The 13,267-nt window shown below is 51.6% G+C and overlaps 1 protein-coding gene across 6 annotated transcripts in view; it reads right to left on the minus strand.

Annotated features, from left to right (window-relative positions):
• HNRNPUL1 (heterogeneous nuclear ribonucleoprotein U like 1) overlaps positions 1-13,001 on the minus strand; it is a 37,420-nt gene extending 24,419 nt beyond the window's left edge. The window contains exons 1-5 of one of the 6 annotated variants that reach the window (XM_025858606.2): positions 12,927-13,001; positions 6,874-6,996; positions 4,725-4,881; positions 2,913-2,986; positions 1,384-1,523 (exon numbers count right to left, since the gene is read on the minus strand). In XM_025858606.2, the coding sequence (XP_025714391.1) occupies positions 1,384-1,523; positions 2,913-2,986; positions 4,725-4,881; positions 6,874-6,996; positions 12,927-12,954 (522 nt within the window). In that variant the 5' untranslated portion in view covers positions 12,955-13,001. Of the gene's footprint in view, positions 1-1,383; positions 1,524-2,912; positions 2,987-4,724; positions 4,882-6,873; positions 6,997-11,005; positions 11,438-12,926 lie in introns of those variants that run through there. The other 5 variants (XM_073890373.1, XM_025858605.2, XM_025858604.2 and 2 more) reach the window with 5 other exon arrangements.
• Positions 13,002-13,267: the final 266 nt, after the last annotated feature.

Genomic DNA, 13,267 nt, shown 5'->3' on the forward strand with positions numbered 1-13,267 from the left:
CCACGTCGGGCTCCCTGCTCGGCGGAGAGCCTGCTTCTCCCTCTCCCTCTGTCTGCCGCTCTGCCTACTTGTGTTCTCTACCTCTGTTAAATAAATAAATAAAAATCTTTAAAAAAAAAAACACACAACAACTCCCCCCCCACCAAACCATCAGTAGGGCACTGCCAAAAATAAAATTAAAAAATAAGGCACTGCCACGTTACGGCACATCCACGCCACAGAATAGATGAAGCAGCCAGAGAGCGAAGCATGGCTGAGGTACAGGGACGGAACTTGTCATCCAAGACATGGTACTAAGTACAAAAAGCAGAAAGAATGACCCACGCCTTCTGACTTACCTTACAGGTTAGACTGCCTAACAACCCTACCTATCTGTATTAGTTGGTGGCTTCTATAAAGTTAACCTATTCTATTGACTTTTGGTTGCACATTTCCACATTTCGATGTGTCCAAATCAGGGTAGATCTTACAACTGATGTAGTGAGAAAGCACTCTAGAAGTTTAACTGACAGGGTTTCTCTCTGAGTGGCACACAAAACAATTCGCAACTCAAAACCGACAGACTTAGTCAATCAGAAACGATAAACCTCGGTCAGCTTGCCCCTCTAAAAAAGGGGGAGCGTAGTGCCTCTATCATGATGGTACAGTGGGGAGATTAACGGAGATGTCCATGTACAGAGCCCGGCACCATTATCTAGTGTGTGCAAACAGTACTGTAAATACTAGCGGTCATAAATAAGTTTGGATTTACAAGGGACATGCAAGAAATTGTTAACACGTGTTATTTCTGAAGAGTAGAATGGGGACTAGGAGGATCTGAGTCTAACTTCTGCTTTTTTTACCCTACACTCTTCTGTGCTATCTGAATTTTCGCTGAACATGAGAATGTGTCATTTTCCTAAACATAACCTGACACGAACCATGGGGAGACAATGGTAGAGGACGGCCTGGTGGCTCTTTGCCCAGCTCTCCTTCTGGCCTCTCTTTAACTGGCAGGGTCCACTTCCACTCCTTCTACCTCATTTTTCTTCCAAACAAATCCTTTTCCCAGTTCTACAAACATGTTATCCCTGGCGAGGTTGGCTGTATAATACCTGGGTCAAATCTCACTGAAGAAAAAAATAAAAAAAAATAAAAAAATAAAAAATCCCACCAAGCAAAAATCACCCTGATGAGGCACTGTATGGTTGGCTTGCTTTCCCAATAGGGCGTTTAGCAATGACATGGCTCTCTAGAGTCCATCATGTTTTTTTTGCTTGGACACACACAGTCTATGCTCCATCTTTTTTACAGTCGTGGCTCTGACCCAAGTAGCTGATGAACGGCTCATGCCAAAGGATGGACCTGCTTTCTGTTCTTAAACCCTCAGTTGCTCCCACTCACCTTCATCTCGAAGCACACACGGCCCCTTCTGACTCCATAGCTGGCACGGGCTCCTGACCACAGGTAGGCAAAGCCCTCAATCGTGAGAGGGTAGCCACTACTCCGGTCTCGGGCCACCTTGAAGTGGAGATCGCAGTTATCTGTGGAGGAAAAAGCTGGGAGTTAGCTGATATTTTAAAGATCCGAGAGAGGGAAAGGCAAAGGTAAGTCCTCCAGGAGTGCTAACCAGGAGTACACAAGCAGACACATCGTGAGGGCAGGTTCCTGAGAAACCAGCACACCCGCTAGCCATTCTCCAGCTCGGCAGCAAGGCTCCAGACTACTGCAAACTCACCGGCACAGGACCAAAGCAGCCATCACACAAAGGAACTGGGCTCTCCACCTGGCTGGGGTCCAAGGATGGCGGTTGGAGGAACCCCCAGAAAATTGTACACAAATGCACTTTACGGGAAGGTACATGTTATAGGGAAAGGATCCGTATCTCATCATGTTCAAGGGACTTAGCATTTAAAGGCTAATCCCAGAGCCATAAACCCTAACCATTTCCCTGTGCTAAGTCTATCGGTTTGGGAGCCAGACTCCTGCTGCCAACAGGTGCACAAACATCTGACCCAGACCCACGCTCGCCACCAGGCACCACTGTCCAGGTGCACCACAGGCTCCCACCTCCTCTGTGGGCCTTGGACTCTCCTGCTGGAGCTCTAACTCTTCCCACTCTTCAAGGAGCCCATCAGGCCTCCAAGAAAGTCTTTCCTGACCACACCATCTTTTCTGTAAAGGCTGAGAGTTGTGGTCTGTACATTTGGCATTTGATCAGCCACCACTTCACTGACCACTGCCACCCTATACTTAAAAAAAGTTTAGCTTTACTCTGGGTATATAGGCTTTAAGATCCTGTGACAGAAGGGACTGTGTACGAGGTGTCTTTCTCTCTTCCAAAGTACAAAAGGTACGGTGTTCTCAGACACGATCTGGCTTCATTTAAAGTCAGGTTCCCAGGTTCTACCACTGAGATCCTGTCTGACGAGAGGCAGGACCTCTTATCACCACTACCCCTAGGGTTCAGATGCATAGTCAAGGGGAAGCCACTTATCCAGTGGAAAGAAACTGGAGGACAGAGAGCAGGGCGGACCAGGCTAATGCCTCCGAGGACAAGGTGGCATTAGTTTCACCAGGAACGTGAGCAGTAGATGGAAACTGGGGGACTGGTCGTCAAAGAGTTAAGTTTCCCCAGCCGCACTCAGGTTCCCTTCTTGGTTAGCTGACAACCCCCTGGGTGTTCAGGGTTTTCCAAATTGCCCTCGTACCCATTCTGAGTGTTACTGAAAGTTCTCTGAGGTATCAGGGCAGAATTATACCTCCCTGAAGAGAAGGTGAGAGAAGAAAAATGACCTGCCCAGGATCCCAGGTACAGCTGGGAGATCTTTGGCCTCCGAACCAGTACCGTCGCTCCAGAGCCTGGTTTCTCACATCCCAGTTTCCCAGAACTGACTGCAAAGTAGGATCAGATAGGCACCCCAAGGACTCACATGTGTCAATGGCAACAAGAGTGTCATCAAAGTCATCTTCATCCTCTTCAGCGGGAGGTTGAGGAGAGCGGCCCCTGTCAGGAAAAGGGGTTAAGTCCCATGAGAACAGTTAGATGAGCACAGAGGAAGGGAAATGAAGGTTCTCTTGGAATTTGTAAGTGGCCTCCAGATTGCTTCCTGGATTTCAGTTTCTTCCCACAGAGGTTAGCAAAAGCACTCGGCCACCCTACACCCTTGCCATGAGAGCAATGACTGTTAACTCCTAAAGTGGGGACTGGGACTAGAGAGGGCGCCCTCTGCTCAAGAGGGCCAGCAGAATCATTTAACTAGCTTGTTCCAAGATGACTCTCCTCTCACACCCCAAGATTCTGAGCCACGCCCTGTGCGTGTTGAGAGCTGCCTCCATACTGGCTTCTGTTACCGATGGGAAGATACAGTAGTTCAGCAGGGATTGGGCCAGAAAGGGGACTATACAAGGACTCAGATCAACCCCAGTCATCACAATCTGTCCACATCTTCCTAAGACTCTAGATCCGCAAGTGTTTGAAATGACCCATTTTTTCAGTCTCTTTCTGTCAAGTGTCCTAAATTATGAATGAGACTCATCTCCTACCAAAACACCAAAATGGGACTAATGTTAAAATACTGCTGGTTTCCACTTATAGGCATAAAGGAGAAATGTACAAGTATGGGGCCCAATGTGCAGGGTCCCGTGTGCCCGGATCAAGTAGCCGAGGCCCATCTGGGAGGCTTCCCTCTGGTGAGTACCCCTCCAGCCCTGCCAGTCCAGGGCCAGCACAGAGCCCTGTACAAGGAAGGAGCGCATCACACAGGAAGTCTATCCTAGAAAACTTTCCCTGCCAACCTCAAATCGGAGCAAGTATTCCTCCTTTGCTCTCCACAGGCAGGCAGCCTAGACCTCTGCTCTGCAGGAGGCACTGGGAGAAACTCCTAAGAAGTGGTTCCACATCGTACCTTTAGTCACAGCCAAAAGACCCAGGCCCTGTCTCAGAGTCACAAGCCATGAGAGGATGGAGTCCACCAAGTAGGAAATAAAATGTGTCAGACAACTAGTCTAGATGAGTAGAGAAGGAATGGTCATTCCTAGTTTGTGATCAGAAAACTCTTCACCCAGAAGCTGAAGGAGGGGAGGGTAGGATTGGGGCTGACCAGAGGGGTGGAGAGGGCTTGTCAGGAAAGGAAAATGACCAGGGTAGAGAGGCCACTCCCTCCTCTAATCTCCTGACACTCACACGCATCCGGCCTACTGGCCCCACTAAGTTGTGGCATACTTGTGTGTCTATCTCAGGCCCTACACTGGGACCGAAAGAGAGCAAAACCCACTGTCCAAATCATCCGTGTCCCCAGTGTCCAGCCCAAGGGCAAGCACCTTGTGAAAGGAGCATGAGTGTGACGATGAATAAACTAGGAGACAGACGGAAGCGTGTGTTTGGGAGAAGAGTCAGGAAATAAATCTTTCCATCAAGGGATATTAAGCAGCCACGAAGAATAGGACACCGTGCAGGACAACAGGGCTGTGAGGCAAAGGACTGAAAAGGCAGGCTGGCACCTCACATGCGAAAAGCAAAGTTTTTGGACTTTATCCTGAAGGTAATGAGAAGGGAGGAGCTGAGGGAAGGAGCAAAAGTTTAGCAAAGCTGAATCTGGCAGTGAGTGCAGGGAGGGCTGAGCGAGTGAGTAAGGGCAGGGAGAGCCCTGCCCACTTCGTTAGTTCAAAGGCCCCAGCGGGCACCAGGCTACGGACACAGGAACCTACTGGGAAAGGGGGGGACTATCGCCTCACACACCCACCTCCTATCCTCTCGGTGCTCGAAGTACCCCCGTCCCCGGTTTTCTTCATAAGGCCTCTTGCGACTCTGGAACTGCTGTCTGTCTGGCTTGAGTTGAGATGCTTCGGGCGGGAGGAAGCTGGCGGGTGCTTCTTGCTTCATCTCTGTCTTCACTTCTACTGTCAGGACAAATCCAGACAGTCAAGACACTTGGAAACTCCCTAGTTATCACTTTTCTGGTCCCTTTTACCTCAGGAGATGTTGGCAGGGTCCTGACTACAGTGATGATGGGCTGGGCACAGGCAGCTTGCTGGGTTCAACGGAAGCCTGCCAAGGGAGCCAAGAAGGCCGTACTGGAGAACAGGGCCAGGGTAAAGGGGGGCTGGAGATGGCCAGCCAGGCCCATCAGCGCTGGCCGTTGATGAGGTGACAGATGTCAGTCAGATAACTCTCAGGCTTCACGGGGAGAGGGGACTTCAGTACTGAATAAAGGCAAGCTCTCCTAAAGGCCCACCCAAAGGTAGAATGGCTGCCTTTGGCTACTTTGCCAAAGGCCCCATGAAAGCTGGCAGCTACCTGGGCCCAGGCCAAGGAGAAGAGAACCCTAGAAAATTTCTAAGATCCCTTTAAACGGAGATCCCATGATCCGACATTCTCCAATTTCTCCTCCCAGAGAATCTCTCCAACTCAGTTCTTACAAAGCTTCTTTAGTCTGGCGGCTGGGGGGGTGGGGGGGCGGGGCGGGGGGTGTCAAGTCAACAGGACATTGTGGTCCCACAGCTAACTCCACTGGCTTCAATCACTGTACCACAAAGCCCAGAATCACTGCAGAAGCAGGGGTGGGGGGTCTGCACTTAGGCCAGCCCATAGGTGTCATGGCCTTATTAAGTCACACCACAAGCAGAAAGTCAGGATGGGATAATATGCTGTAAACCACGGGAAAGGCCCAATCTCAGGCAGACCTCAAGAATCAGAACCAAGAATCTAAGAACCTAATCAGGAGCAAACCGGAACCGGTATCTATGCCTGGTGCTGTGGATCACTCACATCTCCTCACTTCAGCACTCAACCCAAGACCCCCTCGCATCACTCCCTAGCTCTGGCACACACAGAAAAGGCTCCTGGGCCTCCAGGGCAGGGACTGCACTCACCCATCTGAAGAGGGCCTCCGTGGTCCCAGCACCGAGCTGCGCTCACAGGAGGCCCTGATAACTGTTGGTAACACACAGAAAATACTCTCCTTGGGCCAAATGATCCCAACAAGTCTCACAGAGCCTGACACAAATCTGCAGTTTAACCTACATTAAAATTAAAATCCTGAGGATTTCACTTTGTGGATGAACCAAGAATGGAATTAGATACAATCAACTAGATTCACTAAGAAAGGGCACCGGGGCCACAACACAGTGAAAGGAACACAAGACTGGGAGGCAGTCCTGGCTCCGTCATTATTCAACAGTGGGACCTTGCTTTCCAAACTGTAGGACACAAAATGGTTGGGAATGCTCATTAACCAATAGCAGTGGCCCAGGCACCGGTTTCCCAGGTTCTAACCCCAGCTCTGCCGTCAGACAAGCCACCTCCCCAGTCTGTAAAATGGGAGGTGAGAGTGGAGTTACATCTGGTGTTCCCAAACTGACACTACAGGGAACTTTGTTCTACAAAGACATACTTGGGAAACCCTGGGTTTAAACAATATGACACAGGGTTTTTTCAGTCCAGGATTTCTCAGGGCCTCTAATGCTCTGAGTACAGTGATTCTCCCAGGAGTGGGATAGCACATGCTGCATTTTCCAGATATATTTTGGCCAAGGAACCCTTTCCTGGGAAGTCCCTAATGATATCTCCTGGAACAATATTCTTCAGAACATGGGAACAACTGGACTAGATTTGGAAGGTCCTTGCTGGATTCTACATTCTAAGATTTTAAATAAGACCCAAGTATTGGCCTCTGAGTCTAAACTCTCCAGCGTATTGGTACTAACATCTGAAAACAGATACCATGAAGACTCCCCTCTCTCAACACCTGGGAGCAGGATTAAATTCTCTCCTTCAGAAGAACCTTGCCAGAGTGACAGTGCCCAAGAGGAAGACAGGCTTTAGGCAGAGGGCATGGGCCACGTACAGATTCTCTTTCCCTCAAAAGAGATGTACAACGTGCATGTTCCCACCTGGGCGATAGGCCTGCTGCTGCTCCATTTCCAGCGGTCTCCTCTCGTAGCCAGACTCGTTCTCTTGCTTGATGACCTGGCTCTCATAGAATTGGTTTTGCCTGGTAATATTGTCCATGACATCTTAAAACAAAAAATGGCCAGTTAGAAGGGTGCTTCTTGGGACCGGAGGTGGCTTTTTGGTGCTACACGATGTCATCCCCACTGGGAACAGTCTGCCAAAGGCTAAAAGTATGATAACATCTTCAGATGGAAACCTATCTGGGCAGTCAGTGGACCCAGCTGCCTGAGGACATGCCCTCTTGTCCCTCAAATGGCTGGTGATGCGTCTATGACTGGGTTGTACAGAATCCCAACAAATAAAACCAACTGAGGTACAAGTGCTCTGGTTAAAGTGAGGAAATAGGAGGATCAGAGAAGGTATACCAGCTTGACCTTACCCCCAAAGTCCCGACTCCAGGGCTGGGACAACTCTACAGACACCTGGGACTCCATGTAGCAGTTTAAAATACACCAGTCTGGCTGTCCTCTGACATGGTGTAATGCGTAGGGAGTTGGCTTTAGGGCACAAATCAGTCCTCTGCCTGGCCCAATTCACTCCCATCTGCACAGTCAACCCTCTTTACGAATCTCTTCCACCCCCCAATAGCTGCAAAGATAAAGGTATCCATGGGTGGGATGGCACATGCTCAGTTGGTTAAGCGCCTGCCTTCGGCTCAGGTCATGATCCCAGGGTCCTGGGATTGAGTCCCAAGCATTGGGCTCCTTGCTCAGCAGGGAGACTGCTTTGCTTCTCCCTCTGCCTGCCGCTCCCCCTGCTTATGCTCTCTCTATCAAATAAATAAATAAAATCTTTTTTTTTAAATTGGTCTTCTTTTTTTGTTGTTTTTAAAGATTTTATTTATTTATTTGACAGAGAGAGGGACAGCGAGAGCAGGAACACAAGCAGGGGGAGTGGGAGAGGGAGAAGCAGGCTTCCCGCCGAGCAGGGAGCCCGATGCGGGGCTCGATCCCAGGATCCTGGGATCATGACCTGAGCCGAAGGCAGACGCTGAACGACTGAGCCACCCAGGCGCCCCAAATAAATAAAATCTTAAAAAAAAAAAAGAAAAAGAAAGAAAAAAAAGATAAAGGGTATCTAACGCAGTTGAAAGGGAAATGGGAGGTGGGGGGAGGGAGAAGGAAAGGAACTGTTAAGAAAACAGGAGTCCTAACAGTGGCCTTTAGACTCGTTAGGGAATAAGTCCTGAAATATTTGGAGCTAGGTGGGAAGGGTCCTGAGAAAATGTCTTATGGAATAAGACTAAGAACAGAAGCTTATTCTTATTAGAATAATATTAACTATCCATGAAGTGCATACCACACACCAGACCTTGGGATACAGCTAAGAGTAAGTTTGCCCCACTGAAGCCTTCAGGTTAGTGAAACAGACATACATTAAACAAATACTTAAACACAAAAAGCAAATTCTAATTGTGTTCACACCTATGAAGAAATTAAGACAGGGACCCAGAAAGTAACAGAGAAGCCTTGACTCAAAGGATACATAGGTGAGAGCTCAGTGATGCGAATAGAGGAAACATTTGTGGGGCTAGAATAACATGTGAAAGCTCAGAGATGAGACTAAAACCAGAGTAGCAAACTCAAGAAGACCCTTGCAGCCAGAGCCAGAGAGAAGTTTGGAAACCCAGGATGAGCAGCAAGCAGGCTTTCCAACCCAAGGGCAAACTCTGCTAGGTGCCTCTAGGGCCCTCCTAGTGGCTGTGCCAGGGCCGGCAGAACCACAGGGAAGGAGAGACTCTTCTGCCACTTGCTGACTGACTGGATCCTTTCTCAGAGGACAAATACATCTAGGCACAAACCAGGTGCAGCCCAAAGGGAGGAAAGTAACAGATCACGTGGTTTGCTACAGCCCTGTTTACCAGAGCTTGAAGGAAGGGTTGCAGCAGGGCATGAAAGGGGCTCAGAGGATTTTGTTGCAGGGGTAAAGGGAAAAGGGAAGAAATAGAGTATCTCCTTAATTGGAACACAGGGAGGGCTTTTCAAACCATTTGGTTTCTTCTAGGCTCCAAGCACAGTGCTCTTCTTCCCACAAATATTCACATCTCTCTTCTCAAGAATTTCTCCTGTGCCCACAGAGGAAGCTGCACCCGGATAAGCCATGATTCTGGGGTCCTTCTCCACTCTAAAACATCCACCTCCTAATAACAGGCAGGCCCAGTGCTAAGCTCCCTACACATGTGACCTCATTCATAACAATCCTGGGGGGCACTATTATTATCCCTGTTGTGCACACAAGGAAACCACTTGGAGGTACACTGACTTGCCCAAGTCACAGAGCCATCTTTAAAACAAAGTCCGTCTGAGTCTAACATGCCCTCTTCTGAGGCACCTCTGGCCACCGGGCATTCCTCTTAGGCATTCCTACCAGGGCCTCTCCTGCCCTAGACATGCACACTGGGCCACTCCTCCTCCGTTCACAGGTCTCTGCGAGGGGAAGTATTCTTCCCCACAAGGGCATGTGGGCCCTGGACAATCCCTAGGCTGCCCCCACAGCAAATCTATACTCCAGAACTTCCCACCTTTCATAAACGAGTCAGTAAGCACCCAATGCCAACTCAATTTCTTGTCTCTTCTCTCACCCCCTTGCTCTCCTCATTCTCTTAACCCCATGGCACCCTCTTTTCAGAGAAATACCACAAACGCTGGATGCCAGAGTCTTTTCTACTTACTCCTTAACTTCTCCAATCCCCACTCTGGCTAGAAAACCACACTTTTCTAACTCCAGATTTCCTCCCTTCCATACCAGGGCCTTCTCTCTTCAGACAATCATAGATCTACCCTATAACTTCTCGTTCTGAGTCATACCTTCTGGCTCTTGCAGCGGTTCCCTACTACACCCTTAGACCCCCAATCCCTGGGCACACAAGTAACTTTTTCTGGGGACCAAGGAGCCTTCTCGTGAAGGAGACACTCAGCCTCAGAAACACTTCCCTCACTCTATCCTGAGGCCCCTAGCCAAGTCAACAAGTGTTCTTTCTCTTTCCATTCTATACTCTCCCCTCTCCCACATTTACTAGCCACATATGCACTCCTGTACTGGACACAAGGATCATCTGTCCCCCAGATCCTTCCTCAACTTCAAACTCCACCAATTTGCTATCTGCCCCACCCCACCCCCAGCTACCTCTGTTCTTCAAACACTCCATACTGTTAATCCAAGACCATTCAGCAGTAGCCACCGGATTACCTGTCCTCAGAACCTACCCAGCTCAAGACCTCTTGGTTCCCTGCCCAGTGAGGCATCCTTCCCTCCCCTGCCTGCCTCCAGTGACCAGGGTTCCCTAAACCTCCTCTGGAAGTCAACCAGAAGGTCCCCAGATTTCCCAGCACCAAATGCCCAAGCTGGCCCTGCCTCAACGTTGGCCTTCCAGCCCTGGATCTCAGAGTCCCCCAGGCCAGCCTCGGACAGAGGTGGGTCCCTCACAGTCCAAACACATGGTAGTCTCCCACATTCCCTAAATGCTCACTAGCCAAATACCAGAGCACCCAGTCCATCAGATCCTCCCCCTGGCCAGACACCAGCACCTCCATCTCACTAACCCATCCCAGTACCAGAGAGGAGAATTCCCTATACCCCACCCAGCAGCAAACTCCAAGATCCTCTATTCTCAAAACTCTCCCAGCTCTAAAAACACGGCTCCCGACGCCCAGCCCATACGCTGGGCTTAGCAGAGCTCTCAAGCCCACCCAGCTCCAAACCCTGAAAGCGTCATTTCCAAGACCCTCCTCAGCCCGCGATTAGAAGACCTCTTGTTCTTCCGACACTTGGGCTCCAGAAACCACGGCTTCCGGTCTCCGAGCACTAGGCTCCGGAATCCTCTACACCCCCCGGACCTTCCTCATCTCCGAAACCCAGTGCCCCCACTCCAGTATCGCTCCTGCCCCGAATGCCAGGGTCCACCCTCCGGTCGTCCCGAGGCCCTCGGCCCTAGATCCTTTTCAGCGGCGGGCAGCGGGATCCCCCAATCCTCAGGCCATCTCCCCGACCTCAGGCGCCGGGCTCCGCGTCCCACAGCCCTTCCTCGGCCCGGACTCCGGGCTCCCCGACCCCCGCCCCGCGCACTCTCACAATGTCCGTCCGGCCCCGAGTAGCCGCCAGGCTCCGGGTGCGGTTGCAGCCCGGACGGCGGTGGCTGCGCGGTCCCCTCCAGCTCGGAGCCCCCCTCGGTCTCGACCTCCTCGTTGTTGTGCCCGGGTCGCCCCGGTTCGTCGTCGGCCTCGAGCTCCCGCTCGTCGTCGGGCTCCTCGGCCTCCAGCGCCGCCTGCAGCCTCTCAGCAAGCTCGGCCTTGAGGCCGCGAGTGTCCAGGCCGCGGCGCTGCAGCTCCTCGCGAAGTTCGTTCACCTTCAGACGGCGCACATCCATGGCCCGGGCCCCCGGGGCGGCCCCCGAGCCCGGCCCGGCCTCCCAGGGCTCTGTCCCCCTTAAACCTTTCCTGTCAGGAGGCGAAGGGGGAAGGGGGGGGGCCCGCTCCAATGGCGGCGGCGGCTCAAAATGGCCGCCGCCGCCGCCTCCCCCTCCTCCGTGGCCCCATGCGATGCAACACGGGTGCCAATTGGCCACCGCGTGAAGGCAACGGGCGCGGGCCGGGAGACTCAGCCAATCAGAGCGCAGCTTTCAAAAGAACGGCAATGAGAGGGCTCAGGGGCAGCCAGGGAGGAAGCGTTGGCCTACGTCGCTGCCGCCGCCGGGGCGGAGGGCGGGAAAAGGCGGGAGGCGGAGCACGCGGTGATTGGGTAGCACCCGCGCGCCCGCTCCCGTAGGGTCAAATGAAGAAAAAGGAGTAAAGACTTGGCCCAATCAGCGATGGGATCTCAGAATGAAATCCGTCCCGCCCCTCCAAAACACTCTCGGCCTTTCCTGCGCGGTCCTTTCATCAAACTGGGGTCTCCTGTAACACATACCCTGATTGGTCTAGATCTCCCGCCCCTAGAGGAGTCCAAGCGGTAAAACCACTAGAACCAATCAAATGGAGGGTCGGCCGACCAACTCCCCCTCCTCCTTTCACTGTTGCCTTTAAGAAACCGGAAAGATGACTTCGCGAAGGATCCGCCCCTTGCCGTTAGGGCGGTTTCAAAACAATCGGCCCACCAATCGCAATTATTGTTTTATCTCACTAAAGCTCGTACAGTGGGATCGCTTTAGGAAAAGCTAGCCAGATTGGCCGTTCTTCAGCGGCCTGCCTCACAAACGTCGCTGTGGAGGGAGGCCGACGAGATAAAGTAGATAAATTATCCTTAAACTGGAAGAAACTCAGTTGCCTTTATGAAAAGGAGTCTTTTGACTTAGGTTTGAATATAGAGGCTAAACTGACAACGGGAGAAAAGTTGTGAAGGAAATCGCACCCTCCTCCCTTTGATAGTTCATCTCAAGGGGCGCCTCTTTCCACGATCCTAGCTTTGCCGCCGTCTTTCTCTATGGTTGGTATCTTACGTGGAATGGGCGCTCTGCACGCGACCATAGAGCCTTCCCCTCCGGGAAGACCTCCAGAAGTTCGCGGGTCTCCACCCCAAATCCTCTAAACCGCTGTTCAGTAGTTCTGGCAGTTTGGCGTCTGTACTGACCAGTTAAAGCACACAAGGTTCGTAGTTCAGCCTCACGCTACAAATGCAAACGCCACAGAGTTTCGCAATGTCTACCAGTGCACCACCTGTCGCCTCTTAACTCAAAAGACACAAAACTTCTGTCAAAGATACACAGTCGGGATACACAGTGCAAACGCCCGCTGCCCACTGAGCCATACCGTAAGCCCACAAAAACCGCACACTACTTAGACAAAAACACACACGACACAGATAAACAAATGGCCGTGAGTCAGATCAGATGCATCAATGAAGGGGACAAATACACCAAACGGCCGTGTCGATGTGGCCGCTCAGGTCCGCAACAGACGGGCGGCATCAAATGAGAAAGACAAAGGACAGTTACGCTACACGCTGACACGGCCGCCTCGACACACAGCACCCACTCAGAAACGGGGCAGACACTCACGTGGGCCCGGAGGTTCCAGTCCAGACATCCCGCCCCTCGCCCACGTCCGACTTCCTCTCTCCTCCCAGCTTCCCACAAGGATTTGTTCTAAAAAAGTTTGTGGCCCGGATTGAACTGTCCTCGGTTTTCAGGAGCGCCACCGGGGGGCGTCCGGGCGCTGCCAAGGGTTTCTCCATGTGCTGCCGGATACACCCAGACACGCGGGCCCTCGATGGCGTGCAAAGCACTGTGGTTTGTCTTGGCAGGAGTCCCTTTGTGGGCCCGTGACGACTGGAGGTGTTCTGTGCCTGTGTTTCTATGTGAATCTGAACATTTGAGTCTGTGAGTACTTGTACTCTGTG

Source organism: Callorhinus ursinus, unplaced genomic scaffold, assembly GCF_003265705.2.
Source record: "Callorhinus ursinus isolate GAN/ISIS: 27379988/994484 unplaced genomic scaffold, GSC_fseal_2.0 scaffold144, whole genome shotgun sequence".
Taxonomy (NCBI): Eukaryota; Metazoa; Chordata; class Mammalia; order Carnivora; family Otariidae; genus Callorhinus; species Callorhinus ursinus.